Source organism: Dendrobates tinctorius, unplaced genomic scaffold (genome assembly GCF_039654945.1).
Source record: "Dendrobates tinctorius isolate UK_male_01 unplaced genomic scaffold, ASM3965494v1 ptg000172l, whole genome shotgun sequence".
Taxonomy (NCBI): domain Eukaryota; kingdom Metazoa; phylum Chordata; class Amphibia; order Anura; family Dendrobatidae; genus Dendrobates; species Dendrobates tinctorius.
Window position 1 is genome coordinate 1,262,797 of NW_027361839.1, and position 24,533 is coordinate 1,287,329.

At 52.1% G+C, this 24,533-nt stretch overlaps 1 protein-coding gene across 1 annotated transcript in view; it reads right to left on the reverse strand.

Annotated features, from left to right (window-relative positions):
- Positions 1-13,581, reverse strand: part of MAN1A2 (mannosidase alpha class 1A member 2) — a 55,132-nt gene extending 41,551 nt beyond the window's left edge. Inside the window, exons 1-7 of the mRNA XM_073551022.1 lie at positions 12,970-13,581; positions 4,616-4,871; positions 3,062-3,158; positions 2,673-2,791; positions 1,970-2,050; positions 1,165-1,259; positions 948-1,071 (exon numbers count right to left, since the gene is read on the reverse strand). Coding sequence (XP_073407123.1) covers positions 948-1,071; positions 1,165-1,259; positions 1,970-2,050; positions 2,673-2,791; positions 3,062-3,158; positions 4,616-4,871; positions 12,970-13,277 — 1,080 coding nt within the window. The 5' untranslated portion in view covers positions 13,278-13,581. The remainder of the gene's footprint in view (positions 1-947; positions 1,072-1,164; positions 1,260-1,969; positions 2,051-2,672; positions 2,792-3,061; positions 3,159-4,615; positions 4,872-12,969) is intronic.
- Positions 13,582-24,533: the final 10,952 nt, after the last annotated feature.

The window sequence follows — 24,533 nt, forward strand, 5'->3', positions numbered from 1 at the left end:
GGGTGGGCTGTGGGGGGGGCCCAGGAGACCCAGACACTTCCTGGGTGGGCTGTGGGGGGGCCCCAGGAGACCCAGACACTTCCTGGGTAGGCTGTGGGGGGGCCCCGGAGACCCAGACACTTCCTGGGTAGGCTGTGGGGGGGGCCCCGGAGACCCAGACACTTCCTGGGTAGGCTGTGGGGGGAGGGACCAGGAGACCCAGCCACTTCTTGGGTAGGCTGTGGGGGGAGGGACCAGGAGACCCAGACACTTCTTGGGTAGGCTGTGGGGGGAGGGACCAGGAAACCCAGACACTTCCTGGGTAGGCTGTGGGGGGAGGGACCAGGAGACCCAGACACTTCCTGGGTAGGCTGTGGGGGGAGGGACCAGGAGACCCAGACACTTCCTGGGTAGGCTGTGGGGGGAGGGACCAGGAGACCCAGACACTTCCTGGGTAGGCTGTGGGGGGGCCCCGGAGACCCAGACACTTCCTGGGTAGGCTGTGGGGGGGCCCCGGAGACCCAGACACTTCTTGGGTAGGCTGTGGGGGGGCCCCGGAGACCCAGACACTTCCTGGGTAGGCTGTGGGGGGAGGGACCAGGAGACCCAGACACTTCCTGGGTAGGCTGTGGGGGGAGGGACCAGGAGACCCAGACACTTCCAGGGTAGGCTGTGGGGGCCCCGGAGACCCAGACACTTCCTGGGTAGGCTGTGGGGGGGCCCCGGAGACCCAGACACTTCCTGGGTAGGCTGTGGGGGGGCCCCGGAGACCCAGACACTTCCTGGGTAGGCTGTGGGGGGAGGGACCAGGAGACCCAGACACTTCCTGGGTAGGCTGTGGGGGGAGGGACCAGGAGACCCAGACACTTCCAGGGTAGGCTGTGGGGGCCCAGGAGAACTAGACACCGCCTGAGTATGCTGCAGGGGGCCTAGGAGATTTTCTCCATCCAGCAGACTGAAGCGCTCACCTTGTTGTAGTACACAGGGTTGCCGGTCAGGTACGTCAGGTGCACAAACTCCAGGTGGAGGGTCCCGAATTCTGCCAGGATACTGCTGCCTGCAGATGCCCAGCCCCAGTTCCTGCCAACACCACTAGAAATAGGAGCGGATGTCAGATGGCGCCCTTGGTGCCGAGGTGTAAGGAGCGGGGCCCCTGATGCCGGACACCACCCCCCCAGCCCTCACCTCTTGAGATTCACCATGGCCCAGGGGATGCCGGTCGGGGTGTTAAATGCGGGGAGCAGCTTTTCCGCCAGCAGCACGGCCTTGTTCTTAAACACCTGGAGCGAGGACAAAGGTTTAATCCATGTGAAGATGGGGAGGCTGGGGAATAAAGTACTACAACTCCCAGGAGTGGATGTGAAGGGTTAATCAGCGGTGGGCGCTTCACCTCTTAAGGAGAGTCAATCAACCACTTAGTGGGGAGGACAGCGGACGCCTCCTGAGCCGCGAAGTGCTAAAAGCCTCTTAATATCCGCGTGTGGCCGGACCGCCATCACTGACACGGGGGGACGACCGAGAATTAAAACAGCTGTACCTCACAGCGGCCCTGAGGGGTGGGGGGTCTGATGGACCCCACTGGGTGCTGTCAGCCGTTCACACCAAGTGCCAGGACAGGACGCAGGTAATGACGTGTTCACGGGTGGGGACTACTATCGATTGTCCTCTGTTATCTGCCATTTCAGGCCGTGGTGTGGCAGGAATTATGGGGTTACAGCCATATAAATGATTCCCATTCCTGACGAGCACTACTACCCCCACCGTCATTGGTAAGTGATGCGCTCAGCATGGCGGTATGTTTATGTGGACGATTAGTGTGCATACGGACCGCAGAGACCCCTGGGGAGCGCGGACCACTCAGCGGCAGTTCTGCTCTGATTTACAGGAAGTTGCTGCGGTCGGCGAGACGGCAGACACTATATCAGCGCACGTAGCAAAGCTGCGCACCACCCAGCGCACGCCGGAGGGGCCGGGAGCACGGGGAACTCACCTCTTGTCCGGACAGGTAGTATGCCGCCAGCAGACCCCCGATGAAGCGGATATTCACCTCAAACACAGACACCTCCGAATTCTGGAAGATCATTGAACATACAGGAAAATGAAAAGGAGGCACCAGGGCCACACCCCCCGCCCCCTGGCCACCACACACACTAAACTCTCCCCCCCCCCCCCCCGGGGGGCCCGGCCACCACACACACACACTAACACCCCCCCCGGGGCTCGGCCACCACACACACACACACACACACACACTAACACCCCCCCCAGGGGCCCAGCCACCACACACACACACACTAACACCCATCCCCCCCCCGGGGCTCGGCCACCACACACACACTAACACCCCCCCCCCGGGGCTCGGCCACCACACACACACACTAACACCCATCCCCCCCCCCCCCGGGGCTCGGCCACCACACACACACTAACACCCCCCCTGGGGCTCGGCCACCACACACACACTAACACCCCCCCTGGGGCTCGGCCACCACACACACACTAACATCCCCCCTGGGGCTTGGCCACCACACACACACTAACACCCCCCTGGGGCTTGGCCACCACACACACACTAACACCCCCCGCCGGGGCTCGGCCACCATGCACACACTAACACCCCCCCCCCCAGGGCTCGGCCACCACACACACACACACTAACACCCCCCTCCCAGGGCCCGCTCCATGGCAGTTACCACTCCGAAGTCCAGGTTATTCGTCACCCACTCCTGCCCATCGCGGAATTCGTCCAGGAGCCCCATGATGTAGAGCGTGTCTAGCGCATCCACAATGGTGGCGCCCATCTGCGAGTTCCCTATGACAAGCAGAACAAGGGGTTAACAGATGCCTGGTGGTGCCAGAACCTCCTGCTGTGAGAATGAGGATGACCCCAAGCCGCCAGTCACCATATGGGTCAGCGCAACGCCCACGTATATTGCCATGCTCAAAGGGATGATCTGTTCTTCTGTAACAACTCTCTAATAAGCACTGTGTGCCCTCACCTTTTATAAGATCCCTGCTGCTGTCAGAGGAAAAGACTACGCACCTCCCACAGCAGTGTGAGCAGGACGCGGTCAGCACTCACCGAATATATTGGTGGAGTGCCCCTTCCGGGCGATGGGCTTCAGCTCGTTGTGTCCCCAGCCGTACTGTCTGTAGTTGTCCCAGGCGTGCTTCATCATCTGCGGAGGACACGGGTCAGCGGCATCTAACAATCCCCCCAGTATCAGATAATGCGACCTGGGAGGGTGACGGCGCAGTCGCCAGCAATAGAGGGTACGTTACAGACGCCAGCGGCCGGAGGGGGACGATGGCGCAGTCGCTAGCAATAGAGGGTACGTCACAGACGCCAGCGGCCGGAGGGGGACGACGGCGCAGTCGCCAGCAATAGAGGGTACGTTACAGACGCCAGCGGGGGACGACGGCGCAGGCGCCAGCAATAGAGGGTACGTTACAGGCGCCAGCGGGGGACGACGGCGCAGGCGCCAGCAATAGAGGGTACGTTACAGGCGCCAGCGGGGGGACGACGGCGCCGGCGGCCAGAGGGGGACGACGGCGCTGGCGTGGGAGTGGTGGGTTACAACAAAGAGCAAAACAACTTAACAAGGTGCACTACAATAATTATATACAGTATATAGGTGCTATATCCAGTAGTAAAAGCAAGAGTACAATTAGAAGAGGAGGATAGTACTACAGAAATGATGTGCACAATCTGGAAGATATACAAGAATCATACAAAATGTTTATTTTAACCAGAAAAGACATACACATAACAAAACCATATGATCGTCCAACCAACATTGCTCATGACCATATAATATGCATGCAATAAGCAATCAGGGGAGGCCTGTACGCTATCCAAAAATCAGGGACACAACGATATAATGAATTGCCCCCTGTGGTTGAAAAACTCTAAACCTTGTGTAAACCATCGCCAGTGTGCAGACAATATGAAGACGTGTACCGTGTAGTAATGTAATGTGCTCCCTCACTGGGGCTAATAAGAGTCACCGTAATGTCAATCTCCACACACAAAATAGCAGACCCAGAAAACTCCCACTATGTGGCATGCTGTGCCGTCGGGGGGGTACGAAGGCACAGACGCAAGCGACTGCAGGATGGAAGGTTGGGTTGACGATGGCACAGACACCAGTGGCCAAGGGCCACGTCTCCACAGACGCCAGCAGCCAAGGAGGATGGGTTGGGTTAACGGTGGTACAGATGCCAGCAACCGGGGAGGGGGATGGGTTGGGTTAACGGCGGCAAATCCACCAGCGGCTGTGGGGGTATGATGCCACAGATGCCAGCAGCCAAGGAGGATGGGATGGCTTAACAATGGCACAGACGCCAACAACCGGGGGGGATGGGTTGGGCTTACGGCAGCAAAGATGCCAGCGGCCGAGGGGTGTGACGCCACAGACAAGGGAGGATGGGTTGGGTTAGGGGGGCAGACACCAGCGGCGTACAGCGGCACAGACGCCAGCAACCAGGGAAGGGTGGGTAAAGAATGAGAACTGTGCAGAGCAGAAGTGGTGTAGACCAGCTGCCAAGTCCCGCCCTCTGGTGCACAGTTGTGATATAGGCTGTAGAACTTGGCCCATCCAGGGCGCTCTCTCTGCCCGGCGCCCCCTGATCTCACCTCCTTGATCTTGTCCCGCTTCTCTCGAATGTCAGGGTCCCCGGGGTCTCCATTCTTCAGCTCAGGCAGGTTGGGCACGGGGGCGAGGGGCACGGGAGGGTTCTCCTTCTTCTTCAGCTCCTCCAGCAGTTTGTTCTTCTCAGTCTGGATCTCGGCCCGGATCTCGTCCCGGGATTTCTTCAGCTTCTCCTTGGCCTCCTCCAGGGCTCGCTCGTGGTCCGCTCGGATCTTATTCCTCAGCTGCTCTTCCTCCTCCCTGCAGAAAGATGGAGAACGTCAGAGAACGAAGAATCGGGAAAAGAGGGGAGGAAGGAAACGAAGGGCAGCGGTGGAGTGACCTGGGTACAGACGAGTCCTTAGAAGGTGAAATGAATGCTCCTATTCACCAACAACAGCACAAGAATCAACTGCATCATGGAACAATGCGTCCGACCAGCAGCAGATTCCAGAGCCCACATGTATGCTGAAGACCGTCACTAGTGTATGGGCAGAGGCCACACATACCGACATCACCGGTGTACGGGCAGAGGCCTCACACACAGACGTCAAAGTACGGGCAGAGGCCTCACACACCCACGTCACCAGTGTACCGGCAGAGGCCACACACCCACGTCACCAGTGTACGAGCGGAGGCCACACACCCACGTCACACACACACACACGTCACCAGTGTACAAGCGGAGGCCACACACACACACCCATGTCACCAGTGTACGAGCGGAGGCCACACACACACACACACGTCACCAGTGTACGAGCGGAGGCCACACACACACACGTCACCAGTGTATGGGGCGGAGGTCTCACACACCCACGTCACCAGTGTACGGGGCGGAGGTCTCACACACCCACGTCACCAGTGTACGGGCAGAGGCCTCACACGTCACCAGTGTACAAGCGGAGGCCACACACACACCCATGTCACCAGTGTACGAGCGGAGGCTACACACACACACGTCACCAGTGTATGGGGCGGAGGTCTCACACACCCACGTCACCAGTGTACGGGCAGAGGCCTCACACGTCACCAGTGTACGGGCAGAGGCCACACACCCACGTCGCCAGCGTACGGGCAGAAGCCACACACGTCACCAGTGTACGGGGGGGGGGCTGTTATGAATGGGTCACCGAGGAGGAAAAAACCTAAACATGCTAAGCCCAGAAAAACCAGAGAGGTTGGTAACTATGCAGATTGCAGATCCCTGATCCTACCACAGAACTAGCAGCAGCCGTGGAGCATGCCTACGATGTTCCTAGACGCCTCGTCACGGCCGGAGGACTAAATAAGCCTAAAGCAAGAAAAGGGAAAGCTAACTGCCCAAGAGCAGACCCCAAAGGAATAGACAGCCCTCGCACATGTATTGACGGTGAAACAAGATGAAAACACAAACACGGGTAGAAAAATAGGCTGAGCAAACAATGGGGCCCAAACTAACTAGAAAGGAGAGGAAAGGACAGACACTGTCTGCAATCTGCCCAAAACCCTACAAAATAATGTCCAACACTTCTGATAACAAAATTAACCCTGAAGTCACTAGACTTCTCCCACTATATCAGCACTCTGAAATATTAAGAAAAGGGGGAGACAGGGCGCTTCCAATGAGTAGGTTTGTATGGAAAGTAGATGAGTGCACGGCAAGTGTTAGGCTCACCTGATAGGGTTGTGAGAGTCACAACACCTATAATCGCATAAAACAGCTGCAGCAGTCTGCACGAGGTCCAAGGACTTGGTACAAAGAGAAGGCTGGTAGTGCAATAAGAGACTGCGCTGCTGTGGTAGAATTCAAGATATCTTTATTGCCCCACAGGCAATAAAGATATCTTGAATTCTACCACAGCAGCGCAGTCTCTTATTGCACTACCAGCCTTCTCTTTGCACTCTGAAATATTCTGAGACAGAGCAAAAAGAGGCCAATCTAATAAGGGACAAAAAGCAGATTGGCAAATACAGATAAATAAGAGTGGAAATTCAGCACAGCCCCAACCGGGGCTGGCTGACCACACAAAAAACTGAATAGACCAACAAAATCAAGTGTGAACATTAGCAGAGAAACTTAGCTTTAGATGACTGGAACAGAGCTGAAAACCAAGAGCTGACAAGCCAGAAGGAATCACCAGCAACTGAATAGGGCGTCGGCTGTCTTAAACCCAATCTGAGACTCCTGAGATCCAATCGTCATCCTCATTCTCAGGTGGCAGATCTCCACCGATCAAACCAGCCGCACCACCTCCCGTCACCACCAGAGGGAGTCTGGAAGGAGAACTCACAACTGGTGAACCAGAGAATGAACTCACAACAGGGGACCTCACACACCTCCACGTCACCAGTGTACGGGCGGAGGCCTCACACACCCCCACGTCACCAGTGTACGGGCGGAGGCCTCACACACACACACCCCCACGTCACCAGTGTACGGGCGGAGGCCACACACTCACACCCCCACGTCACCAGTGTACGGGCGGAGGCCACACACACACACCCCCACGTCACCAGTGTACGGGCGGAGGCCACACACACACACACACCCACGTCACCAGTGTACGGGCGGAGGCCTCACACACACACCCCCACGTCACCAGTGTACGGGCGGAGGCCTCACACACACACCCCCACGTCACCAGTGTACAGGCAGAGGCCTCACACACACACACACACCCACGTCACCAGTGTACGGGCGCGGAGGCCTCACACACACCCCCACGTCACCAGTGTACAGGCGGAGGCCTCACACACACACACACACACACCCCCACGTCACCAGTATACGGGCGGAGGCCTCACACACACACCCCCACGTGACGTCACCAGTGTACGGGCGGAGGCCTCACACACACACCCCCACGTCACCAGTGTACGGGCGGAGGCCTCACACACACACCCCCACGTCACCAGTGTACGGACGGAGGCCTCACACACAGATCAGGTGTGCACAGAGCTGTGACATCCACCATCTACAGGGCAGACTCGAGCCATATCCAGAACTGCACTCATAATTCTGCATGCTGCAGTTAGTGCTCAGGATGTGGCGCTGACCTGTGGCTGTAGAACGAGCTGCAGTGCAGTGTGGAAGGAGGTCAGTAATACAGCAGAGAGCAGGATGAGGGGCAGAAGAGTGGCGACTGCAGCTCTGGCTGTGACTGGAGTCATGATGTGGAGTTGGGTATGGGCAAAGGTCGGATTATACAGACCAGATGCCAACAATGAGGGGCACCAGCCGAGGTCTGCAGCCCCTGTGGAACCTCCATCCTGGCCCAGACCTCACATTAGCTAGGACCCTCATAATCTGCTGTCGTCACTGCAGTCCTGAGAGTCTGATGTTATTCTCAGTACTGGTTGTGTGGAGGACAACAGAGTCCAGAGGGAGGAGTTTGTAGGGGAGCCCAGGGGGAGAAGCCTAGCGGGGACGGATTAAAGTCGCACACTGATTTCAGGGTTGTGAGTGCAGCCCTCCAGTGTGTTGTAGGCTTGGATGCCCTAGACTGTGCTCACACTTAGGGTCCTGACCAGTTGCTGTGCAGTGGTTCATCTATAGTGCTCTGTGGTCAGTGATGGATCTGAGCTGCGGCCACATCACATACAACACTCCTATATTACCCGAGACGTATGCAGCCATATGGCGGCATTATTCCAGTGTAAGCTGTGAGTGCGGTCATGTGCCCTCCCTCAAGATCGTGGCCCCTAATGTGCTGCACGACAGGGGCTATAAATCCACTTAACATTTCATATCGGCAGGCGTAGCATTAATATTTCACATCCTCAGTCCTCCCCTGGCTCAGGTAAAACCTCCTGTCAATTATAAAAGAAAAGCCGTATACCGGACTGGGGGCCAAGGGCCTGAGCGACATAGTATAGGCAGACAGTGGACCCATGATGGAACAACACTACAGGCTCTGCTACAACACAGGACTCCTGTGATCTGGGCTCCGGAGATTGATTGGCTGCCGACCTGTCGCCCGCGGTCCGTCTGCCGTGACGGCTGCAGACCTGTGGCCCGCGGACTCCTGGCACGTCAGGAATGATTTATACAGTGACGGCCTGGGGGGCAGCTGCTGACAGACTGTGCTGTCCTGCTATTCTGTATGGTTGGCAGCATCACCACCAGCAGAGTAGCCTCCTTGGGTGTCCTGCAGCTCCGGGACATGGCAGAGCTTCATCGCTAGGTGTCATTATACATACGGCGCAGGAGGCGTGCCCGCCCGAGCCCCGCAGACGGCGCAGGAGGCGTGCCCGCCCGAGCCCCGCAGACGGCGCAGGAGGCGTGCCCGCCCGAGCCCCGCAGACGGCGCAGGAGGCGTGCCCGCCCGAGCCCCGCAGACGGCGCAGGAGGCGTGCCCGCCCGAGCCCCATTTCCAATACATGTTGTATATGATGCTTTCTGCTTGTTGTCACTGAATTACTTGTCCGCTGACCATGGCATAAACCTAGAACAACGTAATTGGTGGGGGCCTATTCGCTATGGAGACCTTCTCCCCCAAACCGGCACTCCAAGGGACATTAAATAGTGGGGATTCCTCCTGGGTGGTACAGGTCACAGTGGATTCCGGGGCAGAAGGGAACTTTATGTCCTCGTCCTTTGCCCAACAGCATGCTATCCCGTTGGTAACACTTCCTCACCCAGTGCCCATCAGGGTGGTAAACAGATCGACCTGGTCATCCCAGATTACCCACCAAACAGCACCCCTTAGGCTCTCAATTCCACCATCTCATCAGGAGACGCTGTCCCTGCTCATTATGCCAGAGCGCATCGATCAGGTGCTCCTCAGGGTCCCCTGGCTCCGTTGCCATTCCCCTCATATAGAGTGGTCCTCGGATTCGGGGATCCTCGGCCATTCTTCCTTGCAGATCCTCTCCAGTTCTGTCAGGTTGGATGGTGAACGTTGGTGGACAGCCATTTTCAGGTCTCTCCAGAGATTATTCATTGGGTTTAGGTCAGGGCTCTGGCTGGGCCAGTCAGGAATGGTCACAGAGGTGTTCTGAAGCCTCTCCTTTGTTATTTTAGCTGTGTGCTTAAGGTCATTGTCTTGTTGGAATATGAACCTTCGGCCAAGTCTGAGGTCCAGAGCACTCTGGAAGAGGTTTTCATCCAGGATATCTCTGTACTTGGCCGCATTCATGTTTCCTTCAAAGGCAACCAGTTGTCCTGTCCCTGCAGCTGAAAAACACCCCCATAGCATGATGCTGCCACCACGTTTCACTGTAGGGATTGCATTGGGCAGGTGATGAGCATTGCCTGGTTTCCTCCACACATGCCACTTAGAACTTTTTGGTGATAATTCTATCTTCGTCTCATCAGACCAGAGAATCTTATTTCTCATAGTCTGGGAGTCCTTCATGTGCTTTTTAGCAAACTCTATGCGGGCTTTCATATGTCTGGCACTGAGGAGAGGCTTCCGTTGGGTCAGTGCCATAAAGGCCCGACTGGTGGAGGGCTGCAGTGATAGGTGACTTTGTGGAACTTTCTCCCATCTCCCTACTGCATCTGTGGAGCTCAGCCACAGTGATCTTGGGGTTCTTCTTTACCTGTCTCCCCAAGGCTCTTCTCCCACGATTGCTGTTTGGCTGGACGACCAGGTCTAGGAAGACTTCTGCTGGTCCCAAACTTCTTCCATTTAAGGATCAGATTTATTACACACAGCTGGACTCCAATGAAGGAGCAGAACCATCTCAAGGAGGATCACAAGGAAATGGACAGCATGTGACTTACATATGCGTGTCTGAGCAAAGGGGCTGAATACTTATGACCATAGGATATTTCAGTTTCTTTTTTTTAAATAAATTTGAAAAAATGTCTACATTTTTTTCAGTTAAGATGGGGTGCAGTGTACATTAATGAGAAAAAAATGAACTTTTTTGAATTCACCAAATGGCTGCAATGAATCAAAGAATGAAAAATGTAAAGGGGTCTGAATACTTTCCATACCCACAGTACAACTCCCAGCATGGACTGTGCCCATCGTCATACTCCCACAATGGATAATATGGACCAGAGAAATCGCTGATCAGAGCTAAGGAAAAATAAGAGCTTAAATCCTCACAAGATCTCCTCCTCTACTCCCCTCTTATCTCCTCTTCCCACAACCACATACAAGACTTCTCCCGTACTCTGGAACTCTCTACCACAACATATCAGACTCTCGCCTACCATCGAAACCTTCAAAAAGAACCTGAAGACCGACCTATTCCGACAAGCCTATAACCTGCAGAGATGTGAATGGGGCGTACGCAGCACCCATGGCTGTCACTATAGGGGTGCGGGGTGAGATCACAAGGCCTGACCAGTACAGAGGACAGCTGTATACAGTGGCATGTAAAGTTTGTGCACCCCTGGTCAAAATTATTGTGAACAGGTGTAAGCAAGCTCAATAAATGATCCCTAAAAGGCCTAAAGTTACAGGTGACATTTCTTTTGTATCTTAAGACAAAAAAAAAAAAGAAGCTATATATACATATTCTAAAATAGGTTACGACCGTCAGACAAGAAAGCGCCCAATGTGCTGCCCAGACCTTGGACAGACCGGTTGGGGCAGTCCTCCCTGCACATTACACATTGGGCGTCTCCTGTTTAACACCTGGATTATTTACTGTTCTGGGTCATTGGAGGCCGCGGGTCACACAAGACACTCATCACCCAGCAAGTAACAATCCCCAATATCAGGACAAGGGGGGGCGAGAGACAGCGGAGGACCACGGGATCGGGGCCAGAGTATCAAACACCAGAAATATTACTCCCCCACCAAAATACACAAAGGAGGAAAAAAGCCACCAGCCCTAGAGCTAATGATAGCCATACAGCACTCCAGAGCTGCGCTCACTATTCTGCTGTCCTGTAAGTCTCTTATACACTTTGTACTGTCCTCTCGCTGACCATACAGGTAGTATTTCGTGTTGACCCTTCCGCCCTTGTGCTACTCACAGGAGGGTTTTTTTTGCACCTACACTGATGACACTGTCACGCACCCTCAGCTGAGTGAGCAGGATTTCTGTATCTCCTTGGCTATAAACAAGGATTCTTCATTCACTGAAAGCAAGCAGAGGTCTCAGAACACAGAGTAAGGCCGGGGTCACACATGTGAGAACCTCGCATGAGTGTCGCATCTCAATACTCGGCACTGCCGCCGGCACTCTTTACCGGAGCGTTCAGCTACGTAGAGATACATGCAGCCACACACTCCGGTCCGAGTGTCGGCGGCAGTGCCAGGTATTGAGATGCGACTCGTGCGAGTTTCTCGCATGTGTGACCCCGGCCTATTAGAGATTTCCCTAAACCTTTGGTCTGTGCTGCGGAGGGTGTAACCTGCACCCACTTAAGGGCCCCAGAGCCTCCAATGCTGTCATGTGACTTACTTGATGCACCCGATTGGCTGATCTATCCAGTGGCAACTACCCACAGACCTGTGACCACACAGCGATGACCCCTCTATTACATGTCACAGCAGGATGGGGCTGAGGCCTGGGGATGCCCCCGTGCAGCATATCTGGGGGCAGCTCGGCTTTGATGCTTTCAGCATTGATTTGTTTAGAGTTATCATCTGAGGAGATGTGGTAGGAAATGATGAGTGAGCGCCGAGTGCCCCCAGGACCGCCAACTGCATTAACCTCTTCACTGCCAACACGCAACAAGTGATTCCTGGGGCTTCCCACAATACAAAGACAATCAGGTCTACGCCTGGGGGTACAGTCAAGGAAAGGGAACTGTAGGCAAGAACAGGAGCACGGGGCAAGAAGATCCGGGGAGAGAGAAGGCCACCGGCACAGAGAGAGAGAGAGAGAGAGAGGCGGCCGCCGGCCACCTGGACACAGAGAGACGGAGAGGCGGCCACCGGCACACAGGGAGAGGCGGCCACCGGCACACAGGGAGAGGCGGCCACCGGCACACAGGGAGAGGCGGCCACCGGCACACAGGGAGAGGCGGCCACCGGCACACAGGGAGAGGCGGCCACCGGCACACAGGGAGAGGCGGCCACCGGCACACAGGGAGAGGCGGCCACCGGCACACAGGGAGAGGCGGCCACCGGCACACAGAGAGAGGGAGAGAGGCGGCCACCGGCACACAGAGAGAGGGAGAGAGGCGGCCACCGGCACACAGAGAGAGGGAGAGAGGCGGCCACCTGGAGAGAGGGAGGGCCTAGAGAGGAGATCTCCAGAAACCGTGGCATGGGTTGAGGAGACACAGAGGAGATCCTTGCTGTGGGCTTTCTGTGGCCCCGATCAGCGTTACCTGCAGTGGTTCTGACTCCTCTGGTTCTTTGATGGCAGCGACTCTCTACCAGGCACGACTATAGCTCAGTTTCGGGCATGTGTGGAGCCCTGTGCCTGGCTGCAGTGTCATGGGGTCCACCTGTGCTGCCCTTACCTGTGGCGGTGGTCGTCGTGGCCCAGGCCGTGGATCAGGAATCCACCCGTGTTCTTGTCCCCCTTGTTGGACTCGATGTGGGGGATGAGCACGTCCTCCAGCCCCAGGTCGAAGCGCTTGTGCTTGGTGGAGTCCGGCAGGAAGAAGAAAGCACCAAAGCAGAGAGTGATGAAGGCACTGAGGATGAGGAGCAGGATGAACTTCTCCGAGAGCCTCAGTGTGGCGCGGTGGTGAGGGATGGACGATGTGCCCAGGCTGAGGGGAGGGATCCTGCGCCCGGACAGTGGCAGCAGCGCTGGGGTGGTCATGGCCGACAGCGGAATCAGGTGATGCCAAACGTGCAATGCATCGAGGGACTATGGGCGGTCAGAGGCCCTGCCAGGCAGCACCCTGGGCACCAGACGGGCGAGGCCAGCAGGGGGAGAGTGTAGACCCCAGGGGGCCAGGTGCCACTCGCTGCCGGGGGCCCAAGGGTGCCACTCCCTGCCGGGGGCCCAAGGGTGCCACTCCCTGCCGGGGGCCCAAGGGTGCCACTCCCTGCCGGGGGCCCAAGGGTGCCACTCGCTGCCGGGGGCCCAAGGGTGCCACTCCCTGCCGGGGGACCAAGGGTGCCACTCGCTGCCGGGGGACCAAGGGTGCCACTCGCTGCCGGGGGACCAAGGGTGCCACTCCCTGCCGGGGGCCCAAGGGTGCCACTCGCTGCCGGGGGCCCAAGGGTGCCACTCGCTGCCGGGGGCCCAAGGGTGCCACTCGCTGCCGGGGGCCCAAGGGTGCCACTCGCTGCCGGGGGACCAAGGGTGCCACTCGCTGCCGGGGGACCAAGGGTGCCACTCGCTGCCGGGGGACCAAGGGTGCCACTCGCTGCCGGGGGACCAAGGGTGCCACTCGCTGCCGGGGGACCAAGGGTGCCACTCCCTGCCGGGGGACCAAGGGTGCCACTCGCTGCCGGGGGACCAAGGGTGCCACTCCCTGCAGGGGGCCCCGGTATCTGTGGGGTCTCCTCACTGACAGATATTCCTGGGCTCCGTCACTGACAGCCTCACCCTGACTGTCAGCAGCGCCGCCCGTGCCCTTCAGTCCCGGCTGCGCCCCGGGCTCGGCCTGTGCGGTCTCCGCGCTCCCGTGCCGCTCGGTGCACACTGTGTCCAGGCCGCTTCCTGAGCGAGGAGAGACGGCGCCGCTTGCCGCTCGGGGCTGACGCCTCGGCCGCTGCTGCTCCCAGAGATCTCCCGGCTGCTCCTCTTCCGTCTCATACGTTAATCGGTCCCTTCGCCATCTTGGCCGGGTAGGCGGAGCGAGGAGGGGCTGCCATGGAGACGCCAAGTCCACAGCAACCAATCACAGCACCAAATGCCCCAGAGTGAGAGACACGTCACATCCGGCGGCGACAGTCACATGATCCGTTACGTGTCCTACAGCCGCCATCATTATAGAGGGCAAAGGCCAAATCACCACAGGATGAGATACACAGGAGAGGATGAGATACACAGGAGAGGAGGAGATACACGGCTCAGCAGTCAGTATCACACAGGAGAGGATTAGATACACGGCTCAGCAGTCAGTATCACATAGGATAGGATTAGATACACGGCTCAGCAGTCAGTATCACACAGGAGAGGATTAGATACACGGCTCAGCAGTCAGTATCACACAGGAGAGGATTAGATACACAGCTCAGCAGACAGTATCACATAGGATAGGATTAGATACACGGCTCAGCAGTCAGTATCACACAGGATAGGATTAGATACACGGCTCAGCAGTCAGTATCACACAGGATAGGATTAGATACACGGCTCAGCAGTCAGTATCACACAGGAGAGGATTAGATACACAGCTCAGCAGACAGTATCACATAGGATAGGATTAGATACACGGCTCAGCAGTCAGTATCACACAGGATAGGATTAGATACATGGCTCAGCAGTCAGTATCACACAGGAGAGGATTAGATACACGGCTCAGCAGACAGTATCACACAGGATAGGATTAGATACACGGCTCAGCAGTCAGTATCACACAGGAGAGGATTAGATACACGGCTCAGCAGTCAGTATCACACAGGAGAGGATTAGATACATGGCTCAGCCGTCAGTATCACACAGGAGAGGATTAGATACACGGCTCAGCAGTCAATATCACACAGGAGAGGATTAGATACACGGCTCAGCAGTCAGTATCACACAGGATAGGATTAGATACACGGCTCAGCAGTCAGTATCACACAGGATAGGATTAGATACACGGCTCAGCAGACAGTATCACACGGGATAGGATTAGATACACGGCTCAGCAGTCAGTATCACACAGGAGAGGATTAGATACACGGCTCAGCACACAGTATCACACAGGATAGGATTAGATACACGGCTCAGCAGTCAGTATCACACAGGAGAGGATTAGATACACGGCTCAGCAGTCAGTATCACACAGGAGAGGATTAGATACACGGCTCAGCAGTCAGTATCACACAGGAGAGGATTAGATACACGGCTGAGCAGTCAGTATCACACAGGAGAGGATTAGATACACGGCTCAGCAGTCAGTATCACACAGGAGAGGATTAGATACACGGCTCAGCAGTCAGTATCACACAGGAGAGGATTAGATACACGGCTCAGCAGTCAGTATCTCAGGATAGGATTAGATACATGGCTCAGCAGTCAGTATCACACAGGAGAGGATTAGATACACGGCTCAGCAGTCAGTATCACACAGGATAGGATTAGATACACGGCTCAGCAGTCAGTATCACACAAGATAGGATTAGATACGCGGCTCAGCAGTCAGTATCACACGGGAGAGGATTAGATACACGGCTCAGCAGTCAGTATCACACGGGAGAGGATTAGATACACGGCTCAGCAGTCAGTATCACACAGGATAGGATTAGATACATGGCTCGGCAGTCAGTATCACACAGGATATGATTAGATACACGGTCCGGCAGTCAGTATCACACAGTAGAGGATTAGATACACGGCTCAGCAGTCAGTATCACACAGGATAGGATTAGATACACGGCTCAGCAGTCAGTATCACACAGGAGAGGATTAGATACACGGCTCAGCAGTCAGTATCACACAGGAGAGGATTAGATACACGGTTCAGCAGTCAGTATCACACAGGAGAGGATTAGATACACAGCTCAGCAGTCAGTATCACACAGGATAGGATTAGATACACAGCTCAGCAGTCAGTATCACACAGGATGGGATTAGATACACGGCTCAGCAGTCAGTATCACACAGGAGAGGATTAGATACACGGCTCAGCAGTCAGTATCATATAGGATAGGATTAGATACATGGCTCAGCAGTCAGTATCACACAGGATAGGATTAGATACATGGCTCAGCAGTCAGTATCACACAGGAGAGGATTAGATACACGGCTCAGCAGTCAGTATCACACGATAGGATTAGATACACGGCTCAGCCGTCAGTATCACACAGGAGAGGATTAGATACACGGCTCAGCAGTCAATATCACACAGGAGAGGATTAGATACACGGCTCAGCAGTCAGTATCACACAGGATAGGATTAGATACATGGCTCAGCAGACAGTATCACACGGGATAGGATTAGATACACGGCTCAGCAGTCAGTATCACACGGGATAGGATTAGATACACGGCTCAGCAGTCAGTATCACACAGGAGAGGATTAGATACACGGCTCAGCACACAGTATCACACAGGATAGGATTAGATACACGGCTCAGCAGTCAGTATCACACAGGAGAGGATTAGATACACGGCTCAGCAGTCAGTATCACACAGGAGAGGATTAGATACACAGCTCAGCAGTCAGTATCACACAGGATAGGATTAGATACACGGCTCAGCAGTCAGTATCACACGGGATAGGATTAGATACACGGCTCAGCAGTCAGTATCACACGGGAGAGGATTAGATACACGGCTCAGCAGTCAGTATCACACAGGAGAGGATTAGATACACGGCTCAGCAGTCAGTATCACACAGGATGGGATTAGATACACGGCTCAGCAGTCAGTATCACACAGGATGGGATTAGATACACGGCTCAGCAGTCAGTATCACACAGGATAGGATTAGATACAGAGCTCAGCAGTCAGTATCACACAGGATAGGATTAGATACACGGCTCAGCAGTCAGTATCACACAGGAGAGGATTAGATACACGGCTCAGCAGACAGTATCACACAGGAGAGGATTACATACACGGCTCAGCAGTCAGTATCACACAGGAGAGGATTAGATACACGGCTCAGCAGTCAGTATCACACAGGATAGGATTAGACACACGGCTCAGCAGTCAGTATCACACAGGAGAGGATTAGATACACGGCTGAGCAGTCAGTATCACACAGGATAGGATTAGATACACGGCTCAGCAGTCAGTATCACACAGGAGAGGATTAGATACACGGCTCAGCAGTCAGTATCACACAGGATAGGATTAGACACATGGCTCAGCAGTCAGTATCACATAGGAGAGGATTAGATACACGACTCAGCAGTCAGTATCACACAGGAGAGGATTAGATACACGGCTCAGCAGTCAGTATCACACAGGAGAGGATTAGATAAACGGCTCAGCAGTCAGTATCACACAGGAGAGATTAGATACACGGCTGAGCAGTCAGTATCACACAGGAGAGGATTAGATACACGGCTCAGCAGTCAGTATCACACAGGAGAGGATTAGATACACGGCTCAGCAGTCAGTATCACACAGGAGAGGATTAGATACACGGCTCAGCAGTCAGTATCTCAGGATAGGATTAGATACACGGCTCAGCAGTCAGTATCACACAGGAGAGGATTAGATACACGGCTCAGCAGTCAGTATCACACAGGAGAGGATTAGATACACTGCTCAGCAGTCAGTATCACACAGGATAGGATTAGATACACGGCTCAGCAGTCAGTATCACACAAGATAGGATTAGATACGCGGCTCAGCAGTCAGTATCACACGGGAGAGGATTAGATACACGGCTCAGCAGTCAGTATCACATGGGATAGGATTAGATACACGGCTCAGCAGTCAGTATCACACAGGATAGGATTAGATACATGGCTCGGCAGTCAGTATCACACAGGATAGGATTAGATACACGGCCCGGCAGTCAGTATCACACAGTAGAGGATTAGATACACGGCTCAGCAGTCAGTATCACACAGGATAGGATTAGATACACGGCTCAGCAGTCAGTATCACACAGGAGAGGATTAGATACACGGCTCAGCAGTCAGTATCACACAGGAGAGGATTAGATACACGGCTTAGCAGTCAGTATCACACAGGAGAGGATTAGATACACAGCTCAGCAGTCAGTATCACACAGGATAGGATTAGATACACAGCTCAGCAGTCAGTATCACACAGGATAGGATTAGATACACGGCTCAGCAGTCAGTATCACACAGTAGAGGATTAGATACATGGCTCAGCAGTCAGTATCACACAGGAGAGGATTAGATACACAGCTCAGCAGTCAGTATCACACAGGAGAGGATTAGATACACAGCTCAGCAGTCAGTATCACACAGAGCAGGATTAGATACATGGCTCAGCAGTCAGTATCACACAGGATAGGATTAGATACACGGCTCAGCAGAAAGTATCACACAGGAGAGGATTAGATACACGGCTCAGCAGTCAGTATCACACAGGATAGGATTAGATACACAGCTCAGCAGTCAGTATCACACAGGAGAGGATTATATACACGGCTCAGCAGTCAGTATCACACAGGATAGGATTAGATACACGGCTCAGCAGACAGTATCACACAGGAGAGGATTAGATACACGGATCAGCAGTCAGTATCACACAGGATAGGTTTAGATACACAGCTCAGCAGTCAGTATCACACAGGAGAGGATTAGATACACGGCTCAGCAGTCAGTATCACACAGGAGAGGATTAGATACCCGACTCAGCAGTCAGCATCACACAGGATAGGACTAGATACACGGCTCAGCAGACAGTATCACACAGGAGAGGATGAGATACACCGGAGAGGATGAGATACACCGGAGAGGATGAGATACACAGGAGAGGATGAGATACACAGGAGAGGATTATATACACGGCTCAGCAGTCAGTATCACACAGGATAGGATGAGATACACGGCTCAGCAGACAGTATCACACAGGAGAGGATTAGATACACGGCTCAGCAGTCAGTATCACACAGGATAGGATCAGATACACGGCTCAGCAGTCAGTATCACACAGGAGAGGATTAGATATACGGCTCAGCAGTCAGTATCACACAGGAGAGGATTAGATATACGGCTCAGCAGTCAGTATCACACAGGAGAGGATTAGATACACAGCTCAGCAGTCAGTATCACACAGGATAGGATTAGATACACAGCTCAGCAGTCAGTATCACACAGGATAGGATTAGATACACGGCTCAGCAGTCAGTATCACACAGTAGAGGATTAGATACACGGCTCAACAGTCAGTATCACACAGGAGAGGATTAGATACACGGCTCAACAGTCAGTATCACACAGGAGAGGATTAGATACACAGCTCAGCAGTCAGTATCACACAGGAGAGGATTAGATACACAGCTCAGCAGTCAGTATATTAGATACACGGCTCAGCAGTCAGTATCACACAGGGCAGGATTAGATACACGGCTCAGCAGTCAGTATCACACAGGGCAGGATTAGCTACACGGCCCAGCAGTCAGTATCACACAGGAGAGGATTAGATACACGGCCCAGCAGTCAGTATCACACTGGATGGCATTAGATACATGGCTCAGCAGTCAGTATCACACAGGATAGAATTAGATACACAGCTCAGCAGTCAGTATCACACAGGAGAGGATTAGATACACAGCTCAGCAGTCAGTATCACACAGGACAGGATTAGATACACGGCTCAGCAGTCAGTATCACACAGGATAGGATTAGATACATGGCTCAGCAGTCAGTATCACACAGGAGAGGATTAGATGCATGGCTCAGCAGTCAGTATCACACAGGAGAGGATTAGATACACGGCTCAGCAGTCAGTATCACACAGGATAGGATTTGATACACGGCTCAGCAGTCAGTATCACACAGGATAGGATTAGATACACGGCTCAGCAGACAGTATCACACAGGAGAGGATTAGATACACGGCTCAGCAGTCAGTATCACACAGGATAGGATTAGATACACAGCTCAGCAGTCAGTATCACACAGGAGAGGATTAGATACACAGCTCAGCAGTCAGTATCACACAGGGCAGGATTAGATACATGGCTCAGCAGTCAGTATCACACAGGATAGGATTAGATACACGGCTCAGCAGACAGTATCACACAGGAGAGGATTAGATACACGGCTCAGCAGTCAGTATCACACAGGTTAGGATTAGATACACAGCTCAGCAGTCAGTATCACACAGGAGAGGATTATATACACGGCTCAGCAGTCAGTATCACACAGGATAGGATTAGATACACGGCTCAGCAGACAGTATCACACAGGAGAGGATTAGATACACGGATCAGCAGTCAGTATCACACAGGATAGGTTTAGATACACAGCTCAGCAGTCAGTATCACACAGGAGAGGATTAGATACGCGGCTCAGCAGTCAGTATCACACAGGAGAGGATTAGATACATGGCTCAGCAGTCAGCATCACACAGGATAGGACTAGATACACGGCTCAGCAGACAGTATCACACAGGAGAGGACGAGATACACAGGAGAGGATGAGATACATAGGAGAGGATGAGATACACCGGAGAGGATGAGATACACAGGAGAGGATGAGATACATAGGAGAGGATGAGATACACAGGAGAAGATGGGATACACAGGAGAGGATGAGAAACACAGGAGAGGATGAGAAACACAGGAGAGGATGAGATACACAGGAGAGGATGAGATACACAGGAGAAGATGAGATACACAGGAGAGGATGAGAAACACAGGAGAAAATGAGATACACAGGAGAGGATGAGAAACACAGGAGAGGATGAGAAACACAGGAGAGAATGAGATACACAGGAGAGGATGAGATACACGGCTCAGCAGTCAGTATCACACAGGATAGGATTAGATACATGGCTCAGCAGTCAGTATCACACAGGAGAGGATTAGATACACGGCTCAGCAGTCAGTATCACACAGGATAAGATTAGATACACGGCTCAGCAGACAGTATCACACAGGAGAGGATTAGATACACGGCTCAGCAGTCAGTATCACACAGGAGAGGATTAGATACATGGCTCAGCAGTCAGTATCACACAGGAGAGGATTAGATACACGGCTCAGCAGTCAGTATCACACAGGATAGAATCATAGAATCGTAGAGTTGGAAGGGACCTCCTGGGCCATCTGGTCCAACCCCCTGCTCAAAGCAGGATTCGCTAAATCATCCCAGTCAGATGTCTGTCCAGCCTCTGTTTGAAGACTTCCATTTAATGAGAACTCACCACTTCTCGTAGCAGCCTGTTCCACTCATTGATCACTCTGTCAAAAAGTTTTTTCTAATATCTAATCTGTGTCTCCTCCCATTCAGTTTCATCCCATTGCTTCTAGTCTTTCCTTGTGCAAATGAGAATAAAGTTGATCCTTCTACAATGTGACAGCCCTTTAGATATTTGTAGACAGCTATTAAGTCTCCTCTCAGTCTTCTCTTCTGAAGCTAAACATTCCCAAATCCTGCAACCTTTCCTCATAAGACAGGGTTTGCAGACCGGTCACCATTCTGATCACTCTTTTCTGAACTTGCTCCAGTTTGTTGATGTCTTTTTTAAAATGTGGTGCCCAAAACTGGACACAATATTCCAGATGAGGTCTGACCAAAGAGGAGTAGAGGGAAATAATGACTTCACGTGATCTAGACTGTATGCTTCTGTTAATACATCCTAGAATTGCATTTGCCTTTTTTGCTGCTGCATCACACTGTTGACTCATATTCAGTCTGTGATCTATTAGTATACCCAAGTCTTTTTCACATGTGCTGTTGCTTAGGCCTATTCCTCCCATTCTGTATATGCTTTTTTCATTTTTATTGCCCAGATGTAGTACTTTGCATTTTTCCCTGTTAAAAACCATTCTGTTAGTTGCTGCCCACTTCTCCAGTTTATTTAAATCTTTTTGAATCCTCTCTCTCTCTTCTCTAGTATTAGCTATCCCTCCTAGCTTTGTGTCATCAGCAAATTTAATCAGTTTACCCTCAATTCCTTCATCTAAATCGTTGATAAAGATGTTGAACAATACAGGGCCCAGGACAGAGCCCTGTGGTACCCCACTTGAGACATTCTTCCAACTGGATGTGCAGCCATTTACGACCACTCTTTGGGTCCGATCACTAAGCCAGTTATGAATCCACCTAACAGTTGCCTTGTCCATTCCATACTTAGTCATTTTTTCAATAAGGATTGTATGAGAGACTTTGTCAAATGCTTTGCTGAAGTCAAGATATACTATATCTACAGCATTTCCTTGATCCACCCAATCAGTGATACCGTCATAGAAGGAAATTAAGTTAGTCTGACATGACTTATTAGTTACAAACCCATGCTGACTCTGTTTAATCACTTCATTCTTATCCAGGTACCTACATACATGTTGTTTAATAATTTGTTCAAAGATCTTTCCTGGTATAGAAGTCAGACTCACCGGCCTATAGTTGCCTGGGTCCACCTTCTTCCCCTTTTTGAAGATGGGAACAACATTTGCTCTTCTCCAGTCTTCTGGCACTTCTCCTGTTCTCCAAGAATTTTCAAAGATTATGGAGAGGGGTTCAAAAATTTCTTCTGCTATCTCCTTCAGTACTCTGGGGTGTAATTCATCTGGACCTGGAGACTTGAATTCATTTAGGTTAGCTAAGTATTTCCTCACTATCTTTCTGTTTATAGATATCCTGGATTCTTCTATTCCCTTAATAGGACAGTGAATAACAGTTGATGTTACATTTCCTTTCTGAGAGAAAACAGATGCAAAATAGGAATTTAAAAGTTCAGCCTTCTCAACATCCTGTCTTACCATTTCATCATTTTCATCCTGTAAAAATCCTATAGCATCTTTGACTTTTCTTTTACTTTTGACATATCCCCAAAATCCTTTATTATTGCTTTTGACATCTCTTGCAAGCCTCAATTCATTTTCAGCTTTAGATAATCTGATCTGTGCCCTGCAGGTTCTGCAGACAGCATTATATTCTTCTTTAGATATGCCTCCCTCTTTTGATTTTATAAACATTTTTTTCTTCCTTTTTAGCATGTGCTTAAGTTCTGTGCTCATCCATCCTGGCTTCCTTAAATGCTTCCTATTCTTCCCTCTTTTTGGAATTGTTAACAACTGTGCTTTGAGAATTTCATTTTTCAAGATTTCCCATCCTTCCTGGACATTTTTGTCTTTAAGGATATCCAGCCATTGGATCCCTCCAATTCTCTTTCTGAATCCCTTAAAATCTGCCTTTCTGAAATCTAACCTTGACGTCTGAGTCTTCACAGGTCTTCCGCCTCTAGTTATCCAAAATTCTAAAATAGCATGGTCGCTACCTCCTAGGGTCCCAGCCACTTTTACCTCCTCAACCATTTCCTCCCTGTTTATAAGGATTAGATCCAAGGTAGCAGTTCCCCTTGTTTTCTCCCTTACCTTTTGGAAGATAAAGTTGTCAGCAAGAGAGGATAAGAATTTCTTTGACCTGTTAGTTTTGCCTGAGAGAGATTCCCAACAAATGTCTGGATAGTTGAAATCTCCCATGACAACTATGTCATATTTTTTGGAGAACTTGGCCATTTGATGCATAAAGAGTTCATCCATAGCTTCAGCTTGCACAGGCGGCCTGTAGTAAATGCCTACAATGGTGTCCTTTCCATTGTTCTGTCCTTGTATTCTTACCCAAACAGTTTCCACAGAACTCCCAGTCTCTGAAGCTTCAATCTCTGTGCAGATATACGCGTTTCTAACATACAATGCAACACCCCCTCCTCGTTTATCAAGTCTGTTTCTTGCAAATAAGTTGTATCCTTCTAGTCTTGTATTCCAATCATGTGTATTGTCCCACCAAGTCTCAGTGATTCCAATGACATCATATTTCTTTTCCTGTGTTAGTAGTTCCAATTCTCCTTGTTTGTTGCCCATGCTTTGTGCATTAGTATAGAAACATTTTAGTTTGTGATTGGTTTCTCTTTCTCCAATATTTTTATTAATTAGATTCTTTCGTCTTTGTTCTTCCTTTCCACTTCTAATAGCAGAGTTCTCAATAGCATTTGTCAGGTGTATGGCTTTTTCTGGTCTTTTGCTTCCCTTCCCATGTTGTTCTAGTTTAAAGCTCTCCTTACAAGTGTAGCAAGGCGACTTCCAAATACATGTTTTCCAGTCTTCGTAAGGTGCACCCCATCTCTAGCAAGTAGTCCATCGTATAAGTAGTTCACTCCGTGATCCAGAAATCCAAATCGTTGCTGACGGCACCATCGATGTAGCCAGTTGTTCACCTGCAGAATCTTATTCCACCTCCTTGTTCCATGGCCATCCACTGGGAGGATGGAAGAGAAGACCACCTGCGCTAGGATTAGATACACGGCTCAGCAGAC